Here is a 15,490-nt window from a genome sequence, read left to right as displayed (position 1 = left end):
GAGAATGGGAGAAGTTGAGTAGAAGTAGATACATGCCTTTGTTGCCAGGTTTAGGATGGAGGTGGCTGTAACTACAAGTCCCACTTGCAACAGGAATGTAATTTCTTATATCCCTGTAAAGAAGGGTGGTTTATAGAAATCCCGTTGGGATTTAATGTGAGCGTGTGCTGAATCTGTAAAACAATTCAATGGAAATGTATTTATTACCTTTAAATAGTTTGCCTTACAATCCATGAACATGGTATATATTGATTTGGGTCTTCATTTAATTCTGCTTAATAAGGTTTGTATTTCTTCCTACTGGGTCTTAAGTTTCTTTAAGTTCATAAGTATTTTGAGATTATTGATATTTAGTATTTGTCAAATACATCTTGTATATATTTTTAAAATTATGTTTTAAGTTTAGTTTATTGTTCATATATGCAAAACCCCCTCTCAAAAAACAATAAAGATAGCTTAGTCCCTTTACCCCAGAGACCCTTTATTTTATTTTATTATTATTTTTAAAGACTATTTATTTGCCAGAGAGAGAGAGAGCAAGAGAACAATCAGGGGGAACAGCAGGCAGAGGGAGACTCCCCACTGAGCAGGGAGCCAGATGCAGGACTCAACGCCAGGACCCTGGTGCCATGACCGGAGCCGAAGGCAGCCACTTAACTGACTGAGCCACCCAGGTGTCCCAGAGACCCTTGATTTTAAATGACTATTGTATCTGTCATGATCTACTAGATAAATGAATATATATATATATATATATATATATATATATATATATTTTACCCCTCTCACCTTAGCAACCCTATTACTGGGATTATATCCAACAGAAATAAAAAGCACTTGTTTTTAAGCATTATTTGGCCATGGATGGTTACCCTAGCATTCATTGTGAGGGCAAAAAACTGGAAATAGAATGCTTATCAATGAGCATGAAAATGATTGAATGCATTGGGCAAACCGTACAAAGGAATGTCATGTAGCCATTAAACAGAAATGAATGAGAGTTATTCCAGTGGACATGAAAACATTCCCTTGAGATATTTATTGAGAAAGAAAAAGAAGAGAAGGAAAAGTATCTTCTATGACCCATTTTTTATAAAAGTTCACCTCTGTGCATGTGTCTATGTACACATACACGTTTGTCTAGTAATAAGAACTTAAAGAAAAATCTATACATGTGTAAAATAGATAAACACACCAAATTGTTCATGTGGGTGAGGGGGGCGATTGTGTGGCTGATGGGGGAGGTGGAGAGTAGAGCTGAGGTCTCTCACTACTTTTTTAATGGGAATTTATGGGCCGGGCTGGGCACCTCATTTTTAAGATAATGTTGATTTAATGGAAAAAAAAATATGTTCCAAAAGCTGAACCACAGGGCTCTGCATTAAGAGAGGCAGGGGTTCTAGATAGCAAATCCTAACTGGTCATTCACATCATATTTATACTTTAGTGAAGTGGGCAGTTTGTGTTTCCCTCAAGGGCAGTCAACTGTTTCAGTTATGTTTTTACAAAAATAGTTGCATTTCCTCAGTTGAGTCCAGTAAGCCACAGGGCGGGCAGGCAGGGAGCGAGCATGCACACACACACACACACACACACACCACCACCGCCACCGCCACCACCGGAGCCAGCACTGGAGCCAGCACTGGATTGTAGGGAATGTGGAGGAATTGCTACAGTCACAGCAGGGGAAATTTTTTTTTTTTTTTAAAGATTTTATTTATTTATTTGACACAGAGAGATCACAAGTAGGCACAGAGGCAGGCAGAGAGAGGGGGGGGGCAAGGAAGCAGGCTCCCTGCTGAGCAGAGAGCCTGATGCGGGACTCGATCCCAGGACCCTAAGATCGTGACTTGAGCCGAAGGTAGTGGCTTAACCCACTGAGCCACCCAGGTGCCCCCAGGGGAAACTTTTGAGTTAGAAGAGACAGGGAGAGGGTTTCCTCTGCTTCACCACATCTCTAAAGAAACAAGAGCGAGGACCAGAAAAGTGAGCTGACTTGGCCCAGGGTGCATACTTATTCAGAAGCCAGTTGGGGAACCTGGACCCCAAGGTCTCCCGGATGTCACGTTCCAGTCTGTAACGGAGCTGCGGCCACAGGCAGACCCGAGCCCTGCGTGTCTCCAAGCAGCTCCCGTTCAGCGTGCAGAAGGAGCTACTGAATGTAAGAGGTTTGCAAAGATCTAGCTCCTGGTGGGCAGGCAGCTGAGAGTATGTTTAAACATCCCCAGGATGCAAGGATGGGTTGCCTGTCTGCCCATATGCGGTTTCTGGCCCTTGATATAAGGGGGTAGACGTGTCCTCTGCTGGTTTGACACTGTGGCAGTGTGGACTCTCAGCCAGTGAATGCAGAAGGGAGGGCAGGGTAGCAGGCCTGTGAGCTTGGAATCTAAAGTAACACTAAAATCCCTGTTGATGTGTACTGATAAACAGTAATCGTGAACTATACCTATGAGGGATTTTGGTAAGAAGTACATAAAGGGAAGCTCTCCTAACAGCACTAAGCAGAGGCGTGCACACTGTTCCCCGAGGGAAAATGTACTCCAGGGACAGGACCATGTCCCTGAGCTGAAGAATCACTTCGTTTTTCCTGCTGGGCTTAGTGAACTGGGTAATCCAGAGGGCCAGCGGTGATTTCCAGTTTACGTTTTGGCCAAATGTCGATTCTTCTTTACCAAGGATTTTAGATTGTTGTTTATCAAAGTGTCATTTTGCAACGTGAGACTTTTCTTGCTGTAAGCCCTCCCCTCATTGTGGAATAAAGGCTCAGGAACAGTCATCGGTTGCCAGACAAGGTAGGAGTTGACAGTCGGTGGGCGAGGCAGAGGCACCTCTCAGAGAGCATTTGGGGGGGAACATTGTGTGGAGGGCTTCCCGGAGTGTGCCGGGAATGTGGGATGGTGGGATCCATGAAGGCTTCTCAGAGGAGGTGACTGCTAGTCAGGATCTTGCAAGATGCGTGTAGATCTCAGGCAGCCGTGAGGGGAGCTGGGAGAAGACACCACAAGCAAGAGAAGCATAGAGCCCTGCGGTGGCTAAAGCCTGGCCAGCCTGGTGGGGGACAGGTGTGCCTGGGAGGTAGAGGGGGAGGGGTAGGGGCAGGGGTGCATAGAAACCAGGCTTGAGAAGCAGGCAGAGGAAGATCCTGAGAGACCTTGGGGTGCCACTTCAGGGAGTTCACTTGTCCCACCCACAGAGGATGGGGCCCACCTAGCGAAGGGAGGGTTGCAGCCATGCATGTGTCATACGAGGTTGACAAGGCAACAGGTTCGGTGCTCTGGGGCAGGGAGCTTGGATCAACAAAACTGATCCCTTCACTAACTGAAAGGATAGACTGTTCTCTCTGTGTGCTTTTTTTTTTTTTTAAAGATTTTATTTATTTATTTGAGAGAGAGCATGAGCAGGGGGAGGTACAGAGGGGCAAGCAGACTCCCTGCTGAGCAGGGACCCAAAGTGGGGCTCGAGCCCAGGACCCCAAGATCATGACCCCAGCCCAAGGCAGACGCTCAACCGACTGAACCACCCAGGCACCCCGTCTTTGTGTGTTCTTAATTGACCTTGAGAAAAACCATGCACAGTCAATAAAAAAGCTCTGGGGGCCTTGGAGAGAAGGCGAGTCCAAAGTGGTCTATCAGGGCTCATGTAAGCAGTAGGAACATTAAATGTTAGAATTAGAAGGCTTTGAAATTTCAGGGTTTTTTGAAAAAAAAATTTTAGAGACTAGGATTAGTTTATTGGAATTGGTCCCTTTTCTAGATTTATGATACTATTTATCCTTCTAGGTGATACTCTCTGGAATCATAGGATTAACAACTTGGAAACGGCCTATGATACTCCTGGTATGTACTGATCTCATAAATTGTTACCCTTTGTAAAATGTGCTATGTGAGAAGTCTGTTGGAATCAACCACTGAAGAAATACCAAAGCTTTCTTGTTCATTGAAAAAAGAATCTCACAAGGGATACCATTAGAAGTCAGACCTTCTCGTAACCGTAAAGCGAGTTCATAGTTCTGTCAGTTTTCTGATTCTTCTTAAGCTTCTTATATACCCAATGTGTTTCTAGTTCCAGGCTTAGATCTCTTGTAAAGATGTAATTTTATTTTTATTTATTTATTTATTAAAATATTTTATTTATTTATCAGAGAGAGAGAGAAAGGGAGAGAGAGCTAGCACAGTCAGACAGAATGGCAGGCAGAGGCAGAAGGAGAAGCAGGCTCCCCGCCGAGCAAGGAGCCCGTAGTGGGACTTGATCCCAGGATGCTGGGATCATGACCTGAGCCGAAGGCAGCTGCTTAACCAACTGAGCCACCCAGGTGTCCCTAAAGATGTAATTTTAAAAATCGGTTTGCTATGGACATTTATTTATTTGACAGAGAGAGAGAGATCACAAGTAGGCAGAGAGGCAGGCAGAGAGAGGGGGAAGCAGGCTCCCCACTGAGCAGAGAGCCCGATGCGGGGCTCCATCCTAGGACCCTGCGATCATGACCTGAGCCGAAGGCAGAGGCTTTAACCCATGGAGCCACCCAGGTGCCCCTGCTATGGACATTTTAAAACATTCACTAAAGCAGAGGGAATAATTAAGTGAACTTGCTACACTGATCACCGGCTTCAGCAACTCCTGACTCAGCCAGCCTTGTTCAGCTGGACCCCTGCCCATTCCTGTGCTCCCATGTTCTTTTTCTCTGAATAGTCTTTTGAAGTAAATCTCAGTTATTAAATCAGGAATACATAATTTTTTCTTGTCATCATGCTTTGATTGGACAACCGCAGAGTTTCATGACTTAGACTCTCTTTATCACAGATCTACCATATTTTCATGGTAATAAAGACCTGAATTGGTAACTTTATCTTTTTTTTAGTCATTGATTTTTTTTGATATTGATACATTTTTAACATACTATAAAGTTAACCCATTTTAAAGTTCACAATTCAGTGGCATTTAGTACATTCCCAATACTCATTTTTTTAATTTGTTTTTGTTTTTGTTTGTTATGTCCTTTGGATTCAGAGAATACTATAAAAAATAGACAATTGCCAATGGAATTGCCAACTTTCAAAGATGAAGTAGGCCTGACAATTGCAATTTAAATACATATAATGAATTCTATATAACATATATGTAATATCTCTTCTGATTTTTCTTCCATCCATTTTGAATAGGGTTAAATAATTTTCTAGAACCATTTTGTGTATCTGCTTAACAGTTCATCTTAAACAGACCACTGTTTGCTGGGTGGTGGGTAATAAATACAAAACTAGCTAAATTATTATTATTTTTTTAAAGATTTTATTTATTTGACAGAGATCACAAGGAAGCAGAGAGGCAGGCAGAGAGAGAGAGGGAAGCAGGCTCCCTGCTGAGCAGAAAGCCCGATGCGGGGCTCGATCCCAGGACCCTGGGATCACAACCTGAGCCAAAGGCAGAGGCTTTTAACCCACTGAGCCACCCGGGTGCCCCAAAACTAGCTAAATTCTTAAAAGCAGGGAGAAGTCCACGGTAGAATACAGTCGGAGTAATACATCCTGGTACTGTGGTGATGGTCTTGAAAAACTAAAGAGTTTTCAGGCCCACAAGACAATTTAGGTAACATTTCAGAAGTCCATCATTTAATATTTCTGGCAGGAGTAAATTATTGGTGCAGCATTTTAATCTATGAGATGGCAGGGTAGGACAAAATGAGGCTCTGGATGAGTTTTATGGCATGTGTTATGCGTGGCTGAGGTCTCTTTTGCAACAACTCTCTAGAAAAATGTTGGATGGGGTCCAGTGTTTATACTAATATTTGGCTATAGGAGTCATTTTTGTCCTGATTTTTCCATTGGGTCAATATTAAAATGCTCGGTAATACAAACCTCAAGTATTTAAATTAAAATCAGAAAATCCCTAATGTTCTTTGTCCTTTTAAGGTTCCCAGTGGTGAGAAGAATCAAAGCATGTGTTCTGGGTGGGCATTTAGAAGGTGGACCTTTTAAGACATTTGTTTCTCTAATGTTTTCTTTTGGAAAGGTAACTCACAGATTCATTAGGTGAGCTCAAACAGCTATAAATGAAAATGACCTTAGTAGAGATGTATGTTTATTATTATGCCTTTGGATTTATTTCTCAGCTTTGTTGATAAGCATAGGTACAGCTCTATCAAAGCTACAACCAGTTTGTACGTACCATGTTGTGCGCTGCTTTTTCTGTTTAAACATTACATTCATCACGTCCATATCAGTAAATATTATGTTTCCGTGTATAAGGATTCCACATGCCTGCCTGAAAGGCATTCTGCCCTATTTCTGTGTTACCGTCAGTTATAAACCTGTCGGACACATGGGCTTCTGTATTTCAATTGTTATGAATTATGTATTTAGAATCAAGAAGTATATAGAATCAAGTAGAGATTGTTTTGAAATGCTAATTAACATCAGTTTATAAAGAAGATAAATTAGTTGATAGTAATTATACAACGACAAAGAGTTCTGGGTATAGCAACAGATCCTTCGAGTCTTGGTCAACAACCTGAATGAAAAATCCTCAGTTCACATGAATCTTCATAATATTCTGTTATAACTTGTGCCATATGCCTCTGCTATGTTAAAAAATTTAAAAAAATCATGATGTTATGAAGGAAACTGGACACACCTGTCAGACCCTTCTAGTCTGCTTCCCAGCTCATCCCCCGAAGAGCTGTGTAACGTATAAGCCACTTAACTTTCCTGAGTGTAGTTTTCTTTTCTGAACTGGAGGGGTTAATCTAGTGACACCAAGTGGGTGGGGACTCGGACTCCCCCAACCCTCCCCATAATGGCTGCTTCACCTTTCCTTTGGTTTCCCCCGGACCCCTTCCTGAGTTTAGGGAATTGTGCCATTGGATGATTTGGGGTAGGAGGTCACATTCCATCAGAGAACCAGGGGGGGCCCTGTGGGTCTCTGCCTCTGCAGATGGGGGCTTGGCTGGTTAGTTCCAGCCCTTCTCCCCTATACCCTAGCCACAGGGGCACCTTCTGACTGGGACCCAGCCTGGCTGTCTTAACCAAATGGGGGCCTTCTTCCCCTGGCTGTTTCCCTGCCTGGCTCCTTTTCTTCTGGGTCTCAGCTCAGCAGTCACTTCCTGAAGGAGACCTTCCCTGGCTACCCAATGACAGTGGCCCATCGTCCCTGTCTCTCAACACGTCCCAGCACGGACTTTTGGCTTCACAGGTTGTAATTAGCCTATGTCTTGTTCATTTTCTACTTGCTGTCTGTCTCCCCACTGTGGATAGTTGTATGAAGACACGGGTCTTGTCCGTCTCATTCACCCAGTGTCCCCGGAAACAGTGTGCCCGATACACATCTGTTGTTGACTGTGAAGCCAATTTGGCAGCCACTAGGAAACGTAGGTCCTAGGTCCTTGGCGTTTCTTTTTTTACTTCTGTCTTAAATCTCTCTCACTAGTTTCCATCCTCTACAACATTGTAGTCTTCCCCTTTCTACTTCAGGGTGGTTAGGGAGTGTAAGGGTGGGGGACGTTGGGAGGGGGCAGGTGCTCTTCCCAGGGCCCTCTGAGAGGCACGCTGTCCTTGTTTTGCGTTGTTGGGGGCACACTTCATCTAGAACACTTGAATACTTCCTTTTGAGGACTGTTTATATTGGTGCTGCTGCTTTTGTGATAGTTTCAGTGATTACATTCGGTTTTATACTGGTGTGAACAAAGAAGGCTCAGCCTGACCCAATTCCTTCAAATTCAAGTTTTTGTGGAAACTCGGAGTTGGAAGTGTTCATTTACTGGATCCTCTTTGTTATACTGATTAAATACTCCATGTGCCCAGGACAAAAATAATAATCTTGGAACATCGTGTGTAAACATTTATAGCTATTTTTGACCATGACTTGGATCAAGCTAGGGTGTTTGTGTATGTGTGTGTGTGTGTGTGCGTACTTGTGTGTACGTGTGCCCACATGCATCATTTCAGGCTGTGTGTTCTCTATCAAGAACAAACATTTCCCATTTTTTAAAAAAGATTTTATTTATTTATTTGATAGAGAGAGAGATCACAGGTAGGCAGAGAGGCAGGCAGAGAGAGAGGAGGAAGCAGGCTCCCTGCAGAGCAGAGAGCCTGATGTGGGGCTTGATCCCAGGACCTGGGATCATGACCTGAGCCAAAGGCAGAGGGTTAACCCACTGAGCTACCAAGACACCCCCATTTTCATCTTTAAAGAACATTCTTATTTCTTCGACTTACCTCCTTTTTCATTCTAATGAAATGGTTTATAAATTTTTAGATATTATAGACTCTGTGCTGGGAGTGATTTCAAAGAATGTCTTGTCTTGTCTCATCACCTCAATTCAAAAATGGAATTGTCTTAGTAAGATGTTTTTCTTTGGTGGTCCATTGGGTAAGAATTTCTGCCATGAAAACTTAGCCAGACTTTCTGCCTATAATTTTGGTTGCTTATGAAGTGGTCATTTGAACTATTTTTCTTGTCAGTGTAGAAGAGATGAGGGGAATATAACCTGAAGGTTGGTTAAGATCGCTTTATTCTTTAGCATCAAGAATAAAGGTGCTAGCATCAAGAATCAAGGAAACATCCTTGATGATGTTTCTGGGTGACATATGGTTTGTTCTCAACTGTGGGCCATGTGGGTCTGCACCCCAGCCTGAGAGAATAGGAGAGGTAAATGGACTGGGTATTTTTTAAAAAAGGATCCATCAGTTTCTCTTCTGACATTAAGATTATGGAATTTAGGGTAAAACTTCATTACCCAAAAAGAAACTAAAAAATGGTTTCGGTAAGATCTACAGACATTCCGTTCTCTCACCTAACTGTCCACACAGGCTAGGCTGGCAAAGATGGTTCTGCTCTGCGAAGCCATTTGGGGATCTGGGTCTTTCCGTCTTACTGTGCCTGGAAGGGAGACTCATGGATCACCAGACAGTGTCAAGAGATTGGTCAGATAGTCAGAATTACTTGTAGGTGGGTCAGCTGCGAGACTGATGGTGGCCCTTTCCTTTCTGATGGCATGAAGACCGGGAGGGGTCAGAAGACCTGTGGGCAGTTTAGGGATTTCTACATTTATAAGATGAGCTCTGAAGCTCTGGCTTTGTGCATTCCGGTTCTTCTAAGTATATTTCCTGGTTGTCAAAAGTTTGGAATGAGCCTTGGTTTGAGAGTTCAAGAAATCTGCATTTTAATGCTGACACATAACCCCTAGTTATCAGTGACCTTGGGGAAGTCTCTTGGTTTCTGCATCCACAAAATGATGAACTTACGTCAGAGCAGTCTTCTAAGAGTCCTTTCACTCTCGTTGTGTATGTTTCTAGAATCCTCATTAGTTACCCGGAAGGCATTTTAACTTTAAATGGACATTTTTAACATAAGCTCCCTGTGTATAAATACTATGATTATTTCACTCTTGGTTTTTTAAGGTATAAAAATAGATGGCCGGTCTTCGTCTTCAGAATAGTTAATAACACTCTGTTGCACGCTTATAATGTTTGAGAGTTTATATCGTTAGCATGTGGCTAATATGGCAGGCATTTTCCCCATTTTATAGTTAAGGGACCAGTGGCTCAGGAGTGAACCAGCTTGTCCGGTTGACAAACACATGAACTATTATTAGAAAGAACTGGGGATGTTGACTCCCAGTCCAGTGCTCCTTTCCTGGTACCATTCCTCCACCTCCTCCATTAGCAAATTGCTAGGTACGTCTCTGTGCCCAACAATGTGTGAATGTAGGTATGTGTGTGTGTAATTTAAATTAATTATTTAATTTGTGACTGCCTGATTCTTTTTCAAGTTCTAAAGGGGTCAGTGTATCCTTCATTGAAAAGGGCAAGTGGCAGAATTGAACAAGGCAACAGGAGGGCCCACTTTGAGTCTTTTTTTTTTTTTTTAAAGAGTTTTTTTTTTTTTAAGATTTTATTTATTTATTTGACAGAGATCACAAGTAGACAGAGAGGCAGGCAGAGAGAGAGGAGAAAGCAGGCTCCCCACTGAGCAGAGAGCCTGATGCGGGGCTCGATCCCAGGACGTTGGGATCACGACCTGAGCTGAAGGCAGAGGCTTTAACCCACTGAGCCACCCAGGTGCCCTCCCCCTTTTTTTTTTTAAGATTTTATTTATTTATTTGACAGAGAGAAATCACAAGTAGATGGAGAGGCAGGCAGAGAGAGAGAGAGGGAAGCAGGCTCCCCGCCGAGCAGAGAGCCCGATGCGGGACCCGATCCCAGGACCCTGAGATCATGACCTGAGCTGAAGGCAGTGGCTTAAACCACTGAGCCACCCAGGCGCCCCGAGTCTTAATCCTGATTGTCACTTTCCATCGTTGAGCGGCCAAGGAAATGATCCGATCAGTTTCCTCATTTGTACAATGGGGCTGTAGCCATCTCTCAGGATTGTAGATCGGGATGTTGTCGAAATTGTAAAATGGGGGCTCTGAGGGGCTCATTTGGTTAAGCATCTGCCTTCAGCTCAGGTCATGATCTTGGGGTCTTGGGATCAAGTCCTGCATCGGGCTCCATGCTCAGCGGGGAGCCTGCTTCTCCCTCTCCCTCTGTCTGCTGCTCCCCTTGCTTGTGCTCTCTCCCTTTCAAATAAATAAGTAAAATATTAACAAAACCTGTAAACTGTAAAATGGGATCTGAGTTTAGGCGAGCACGTTATGAATCATTTTCATCATCCTCCCATCCTGGGAGGACTTTGGGGTGGCCCATCTCCGGGCAGAATCAAAGCCTGGGCCATTCCTTGCTTTGCAGACGAGCCTCAGCCAAGCGGGTGTGCTCTCATTAGCAGCTCGTTTGTCAGCGACAGGTACTTGCCCAGGCTCCGAGGTATCCTTCCTGCCAAGTCCATTATTACAACGAAAGTGAGCCTCAGGCCCAATTCTGCTACACATGCACACACTTCTTAGCCGACAGACAAAACAATCGTTCATGTGCACTGTTCTGCAAGCTTAAAGGGTAGAGGACTAAGGTTTTTACTGAGCGCACAGAACCGTGTGAACAATTTCTTACCACTAGTTCTTGTTCTCCCTGTTTGTCTTGAAAACCATTGCTGATGCCCCGAAATTCTGCTGCTGAAGCAAAGCTCAGTTTATTGGATCTGGCACAGTCGGGGAGAACACCTCCTTGCCGGGAGTTCTCAGCAGGGGTGAATCAGAGAGCCTGTTTGCTGTTTTTGCCCATTTATAGGGTTGAAGGATCCCGGTTGGTGGATTGTAAGGTGAGCTTTCCAAGATAAGAAATTGATAGGATTTGGGCAAAAACCTTATAACCTAATAGCTTTGGATTGATTGGTGGTCGACTAGAAGGGAGGGCCTGGAAGGAAGATCTGAAGAGTAAGCTGTTCTCGTTTGGATAAACGATTTTAATGGGTTGGCAGTCTTACAGTTGAGGAACAAATATTTCCCGGGGCAAGGAGCTGCGTTATCTTTGCTTGCTCTCAGTATTGTTTAATATAGGGTCAGAAGAGTATGGCCAGCTGCAGGGACAGGAAATTATGTTGGTTTTCGTTCTTACACATGTCCAGGAGTACCCCTTTTTAACATCCGTTGTGCAAATTAGACAAGCTAAGCGATTCATCAATGGGATAACTCATTCCCACAGTCATTCTGCTAATTTAATAAAGTTGCTTGGTTGTTGCTGAGAGATGAAAGCCAAGGAAGCTTCTGGAATATGGCCATGCTCATACATGCTGGTTCATTATCCTGGAATTTGAATTCCTGACCGTCCTTAGGATTAGGGTGTCACGTGGACCAACTGATACATTCATGGTATCACATTGTCTGTGCTGAAGCGCGTCACAGGGCCCACTGTGGTGGTGGGGAGTGAGCCCTGCCTCTGGGCTGTCTGGGCCCCACAGCTTGGAGGGACCCATTTCTGACATGTTTATGAGAGAACTGCAGAAGCCACGAGCCATCTGGGGCAAGAGGGGAGACCATTTTGAACTGGCGAGCATCTTGAAATCGATACCATGTCTTGTGGAAAGTTGTAATGTATATGGTGCCATTGTGTGTGTGTGTGTGTGTGTGTGTGTGTGTGTGTTTAAACCTGGGGGATCTATACCTATGTGTTTATAGTCACTTGGAAAATTTCTGAATGGACATACAGGAAAGTTTATAGTAGGCACTTCTGTGGCGTGTGTTGTGTGAGTGGGAAGGGGAAGGAGAGAGACTTGGACTTCCCACTTTCTACCTGGAGAGGACATGCATTGTGTTGTGGGACCTAGAAACTTTTTTGATTTCCTTGTTTTGTTTGGGTTTGGTGGCCAGCCTCTTTGTATCAGAAGGCTGGGGCTTTGTTTATTTGCCTTCGTGGGAATCTCGGTGGGAGGCTGGGACCTTCCAGCGATGGAAGCTTCGGAGGCCAGATGCTAACACGTCTGGATGCCAGCAGCCAGGACGTGAGCCGGCTGACCTCCACACGTGGGTGCTCCTGCCCCAGACTCTGAAGCTGGAGTCATTGATGCAGAGTAGCCAGGCTGCTTGGACCTCCTTAGGTCCAAGGCTGGCAACCAAGGACCTGGTTTTCCTGGGCCATGACCTTGGTAGAGGCACAAGCACCCAGTTTCCCTTGGCTTCTCCCCAGGTTTCTGAGCCTGGTTCCTGGGGCTTCTGTGAGCTACCTGATAGCCCTGCGAGAAATTCCTTTTCTGTTCGAACAGCCCAGGTTGGTTTCCGTTGTTCGTAACGTAATCAAGAACTCTGCTGTAGGACTGTGACTTTTGTCTTCTATGAATGTTGCTTTTATAACAATTTAAAAAGCGAATTCAAAAATAAGTGAAAGGGATTCATTTTAAATATTCGGTTACTTATGGTAACTCGGGGGAAAAATGAGCAGTCCTGTGGGTGCTCAAGTTCGATTAATTAATGGCGAGTGCTTGGTGTTGGGTGTCAGGGCTGGAGTGGTGGCTGAACCAGGTCTTACTAGATGTAATTTCTTTTTTTTTTTTTTTTTTAAAGATTTTATTTATTTATTTGACAGAGAGAGATCACAAGTAGGCAGAGAGGCAGAGAGAGAGAGAGAGGAGGAAGCAGGCTCCCTGCTGAGCAGAGAGCCAGATGCGGGACTCGATTCCAGGACCCTGAGACCATGACCTGAGCCGAAGGCAGCGGCTTAATCCACTGAGCCACCCAGGCGCCCCTAGATGTAATTTCTTAATGAGGATACCGAAGGGTGGCCTTAAGGAATTCTTTAAAGAAGAAAACAGAATAATGTATAAATCTTTGTCTTTTAGCAGGCATCCTGCAAGTTGATGAAGACGAGGGAGTAGAGATTTGAGTCAGATCTGGATCTGATCTGGGTCCCCTAAGTGCATAATTTAGGGCATAATAAGTAAATCACCTCTTTGAAACTGTCTCCTATTTATTTTATGTCTGTATCCACAAAATATATTTATAAATGTATATATGCATATTGTATATTTCAAACATGTATATATAATACATATATGATATGTGCACACTGTACATATCAAACACATGCATGGCATATATGCTATGTATATTTATCAAACCTGTGTATGTTATATACATACATACATTGTGTGTGCGTATGTGCCGTATGTATGACGTACACATGCACTGCATGTATCTATCTATTTTTATATATTTCAAACACACCCCTGTGACATGGTGACATTTGATAATTTGCTAAATGCCTTTTAAGAGGAAGAAAATCTTTTTTATTGAAGGCACTCATCAGCAGCCTTATTCTGGTTAAAAATAGTCATCAGACCTCTGTACATTTCTCCAAGCACCCCAGTCCTGAGCACACTCCCCGAATTAGCCTTTTTAACCCACTGAGCCACTCAGGCGCCCCTCAAATTAACCATTTTAAACTCTGATTTTAGTGCCCCTGATGGTTGTCTCCATTCTAAAGATGAGGGATTCATAACCTTTTCTCGCATTTATCCTTTCTTGTTTTGGGGTTTTTTTGGGGGGGAAATTATTTTTATTTCTCCTCTCGATAAGTTTATAATTTTAAATAATTTTTATAAACTTCTGTTTCTTAGTTCATCAACTTGAGGTAGTATCTTTTGACTCCTTTTATAAGATGAAGGGATTAGCCCTCAAATCTACTTTTTTCCTCCTTCTGCCGCCTTCTGATAGTAAAACCATTACTTTTAGATGCTCCGTATTTTAACATTTACACCCTGCTCTTAAACTTTATTAGACCATTCAGATTTTGATCTTAAATCGTGTCTAAAAGAGCAAAACCCAACAATGGGCCTTGCAGTATTTTCACTATGTGAACGTGATTGTAACAGGGTGTGAGAATTGGAGTCTTTATTTAAAAATTTTAAAAATTATTTTAAAAGATTTTATTTATTTGAGAGGGGGGAAGGGGTCGAGGGAGAAGGAGCGGGACAAGCAGACGCCCCCGCTGGGTGAGCAGATGGACTCTGGGCTCAATCCCGGCGCTGGGTCCCAGGATGCTGAGATCGTGGGTCTGAGCCAAAGACAGACGCTTAACTCACTGAGCCACCCAGGCACCCTCGGATTCTTGATTTTCAGATTCACCTGGGGCAGCAGTTTGTAGAGGAGATGCCAACAGCTTCCACATTCCAGTGCTAGACTGTTGAAGCAGGACTTGTAAAACTTCTGGGTAAAAACCAGTTTTGCAACCCTTAGCTGATCTCCAGCCCTTAGCCTATACAAAGATTAGGGATTAAAGAGACAGATGGTTTGGAGAAAGTTACTGAATTGCTGTGGCATTTTGAGTCCACCTCCTCATGGGGGAGGGAATGAGTGCTTTAAGATAAGCCCGTGGAGAACCTGATACTGGTCCCTTGGTTGACTGGACTGGTATCAGACACTTGCCTGGGGAATTTTAAAGGGCTGGTTGGAGTGCCTTGTGGTCTCAGAGTTAAAGACTACTGTTGGGAAATCATTGTACTTTCCTGGACCAAGACCAAACTGGGAGAGGCTGGGCCTGCACTGTCTGATGCTTGAGAGAAGGGAACGGTAGGCTGCACAGTCCTGTCGCAGAGGAACCAAGAAGCGCGTTCGAGAACAAGTGCTCTGTAAACACTGAAAGCAGACGGGAGGAGTCCCGTGAGCTGCCCTTACCTTCTTTACCGGCGTGGCCCGGTCTCCCGCTTACTCCCTCCTCTCCAAGGGGACAGAGCTGTGGCTGGCAGGCTTTAGGAGAAGTGGACCCAAAAAGAGGGAAACAGAGAAGATGGCGTCAGTCCCTTGCCTTTCCCCTGCAGGCTGGCTCCTTCCCTGCAGTGACCTATCAGATAAGAGGGAGAAAAGCTGGGGCGCCTGGGTGACTCAGATGGTTAATTGTCCGCCTTCCGCTCGGATCGTGGTCCCGGGATCCTGGGACTGAGTCCCACACCGGGCTCCCTGCTCCTCGGGGAGCCTTCTTCTCCCTCCCCCTCTGCCTCTCGCTCTGTCTCTTATGAATAAATAAACAAAATCTTTAAAAAAAAAAAAAGAGAGAGAGAGAAAAGCTAGAACTGAAGTTCAAGTTTTGTCTGGGACCCAGGTCTGGACACGTTAATTATGGAAATGAGAATT

At 44.1% G+C, this 15,490-nt stretch overlaps 1 protein-coding gene across 3 annotated transcripts in view; it reads left to right on the top strand.

Moving 5' to 3' along the window:
• The window catches only part of ENTREP1 (endosomal transmembrane epsin interactor 1), a 63,678-nt gene that overhangs the window by 6,749 nt on the left and 41,439 nt on the right, over nucleotides 1-15,490 (top strand). For 2 of the 3 annotated variants that reach the window (XM_059141196.1, XM_059141194.1), the window contains exon 2: nucleotides 3,780-3,836. The exons of the other annotated variant lie outside the window; for it this stretch is intronic. In XM_059141196.1, the coding sequence (XP_058997179.1) occupies nucleotides 3,780-3,836 (57 nt within the window). The remainder of the gene's footprint in view (nucleotides 1-3,779; nucleotides 3,837-15,490) is intronic. 3 annotated transcript variants of the gene reach the window in all.

This window comes from Mustela lutreola, chromosome 12 (assembly GCF_030435805.1).
Source record: "Mustela lutreola isolate mMusLut2 chromosome 12, mMusLut2.pri, whole genome shotgun sequence".
In the NCBI taxonomy this organism is placed as follows: domain Eukaryota; kingdom Metazoa; phylum Chordata; class Mammalia; order Carnivora; family Mustelidae; genus Mustela; species Mustela lutreola.
Note: the sequence above shows the minus strand (reverse complement) of the source record. Positions and strands in the feature narration are given on the sequence as shown.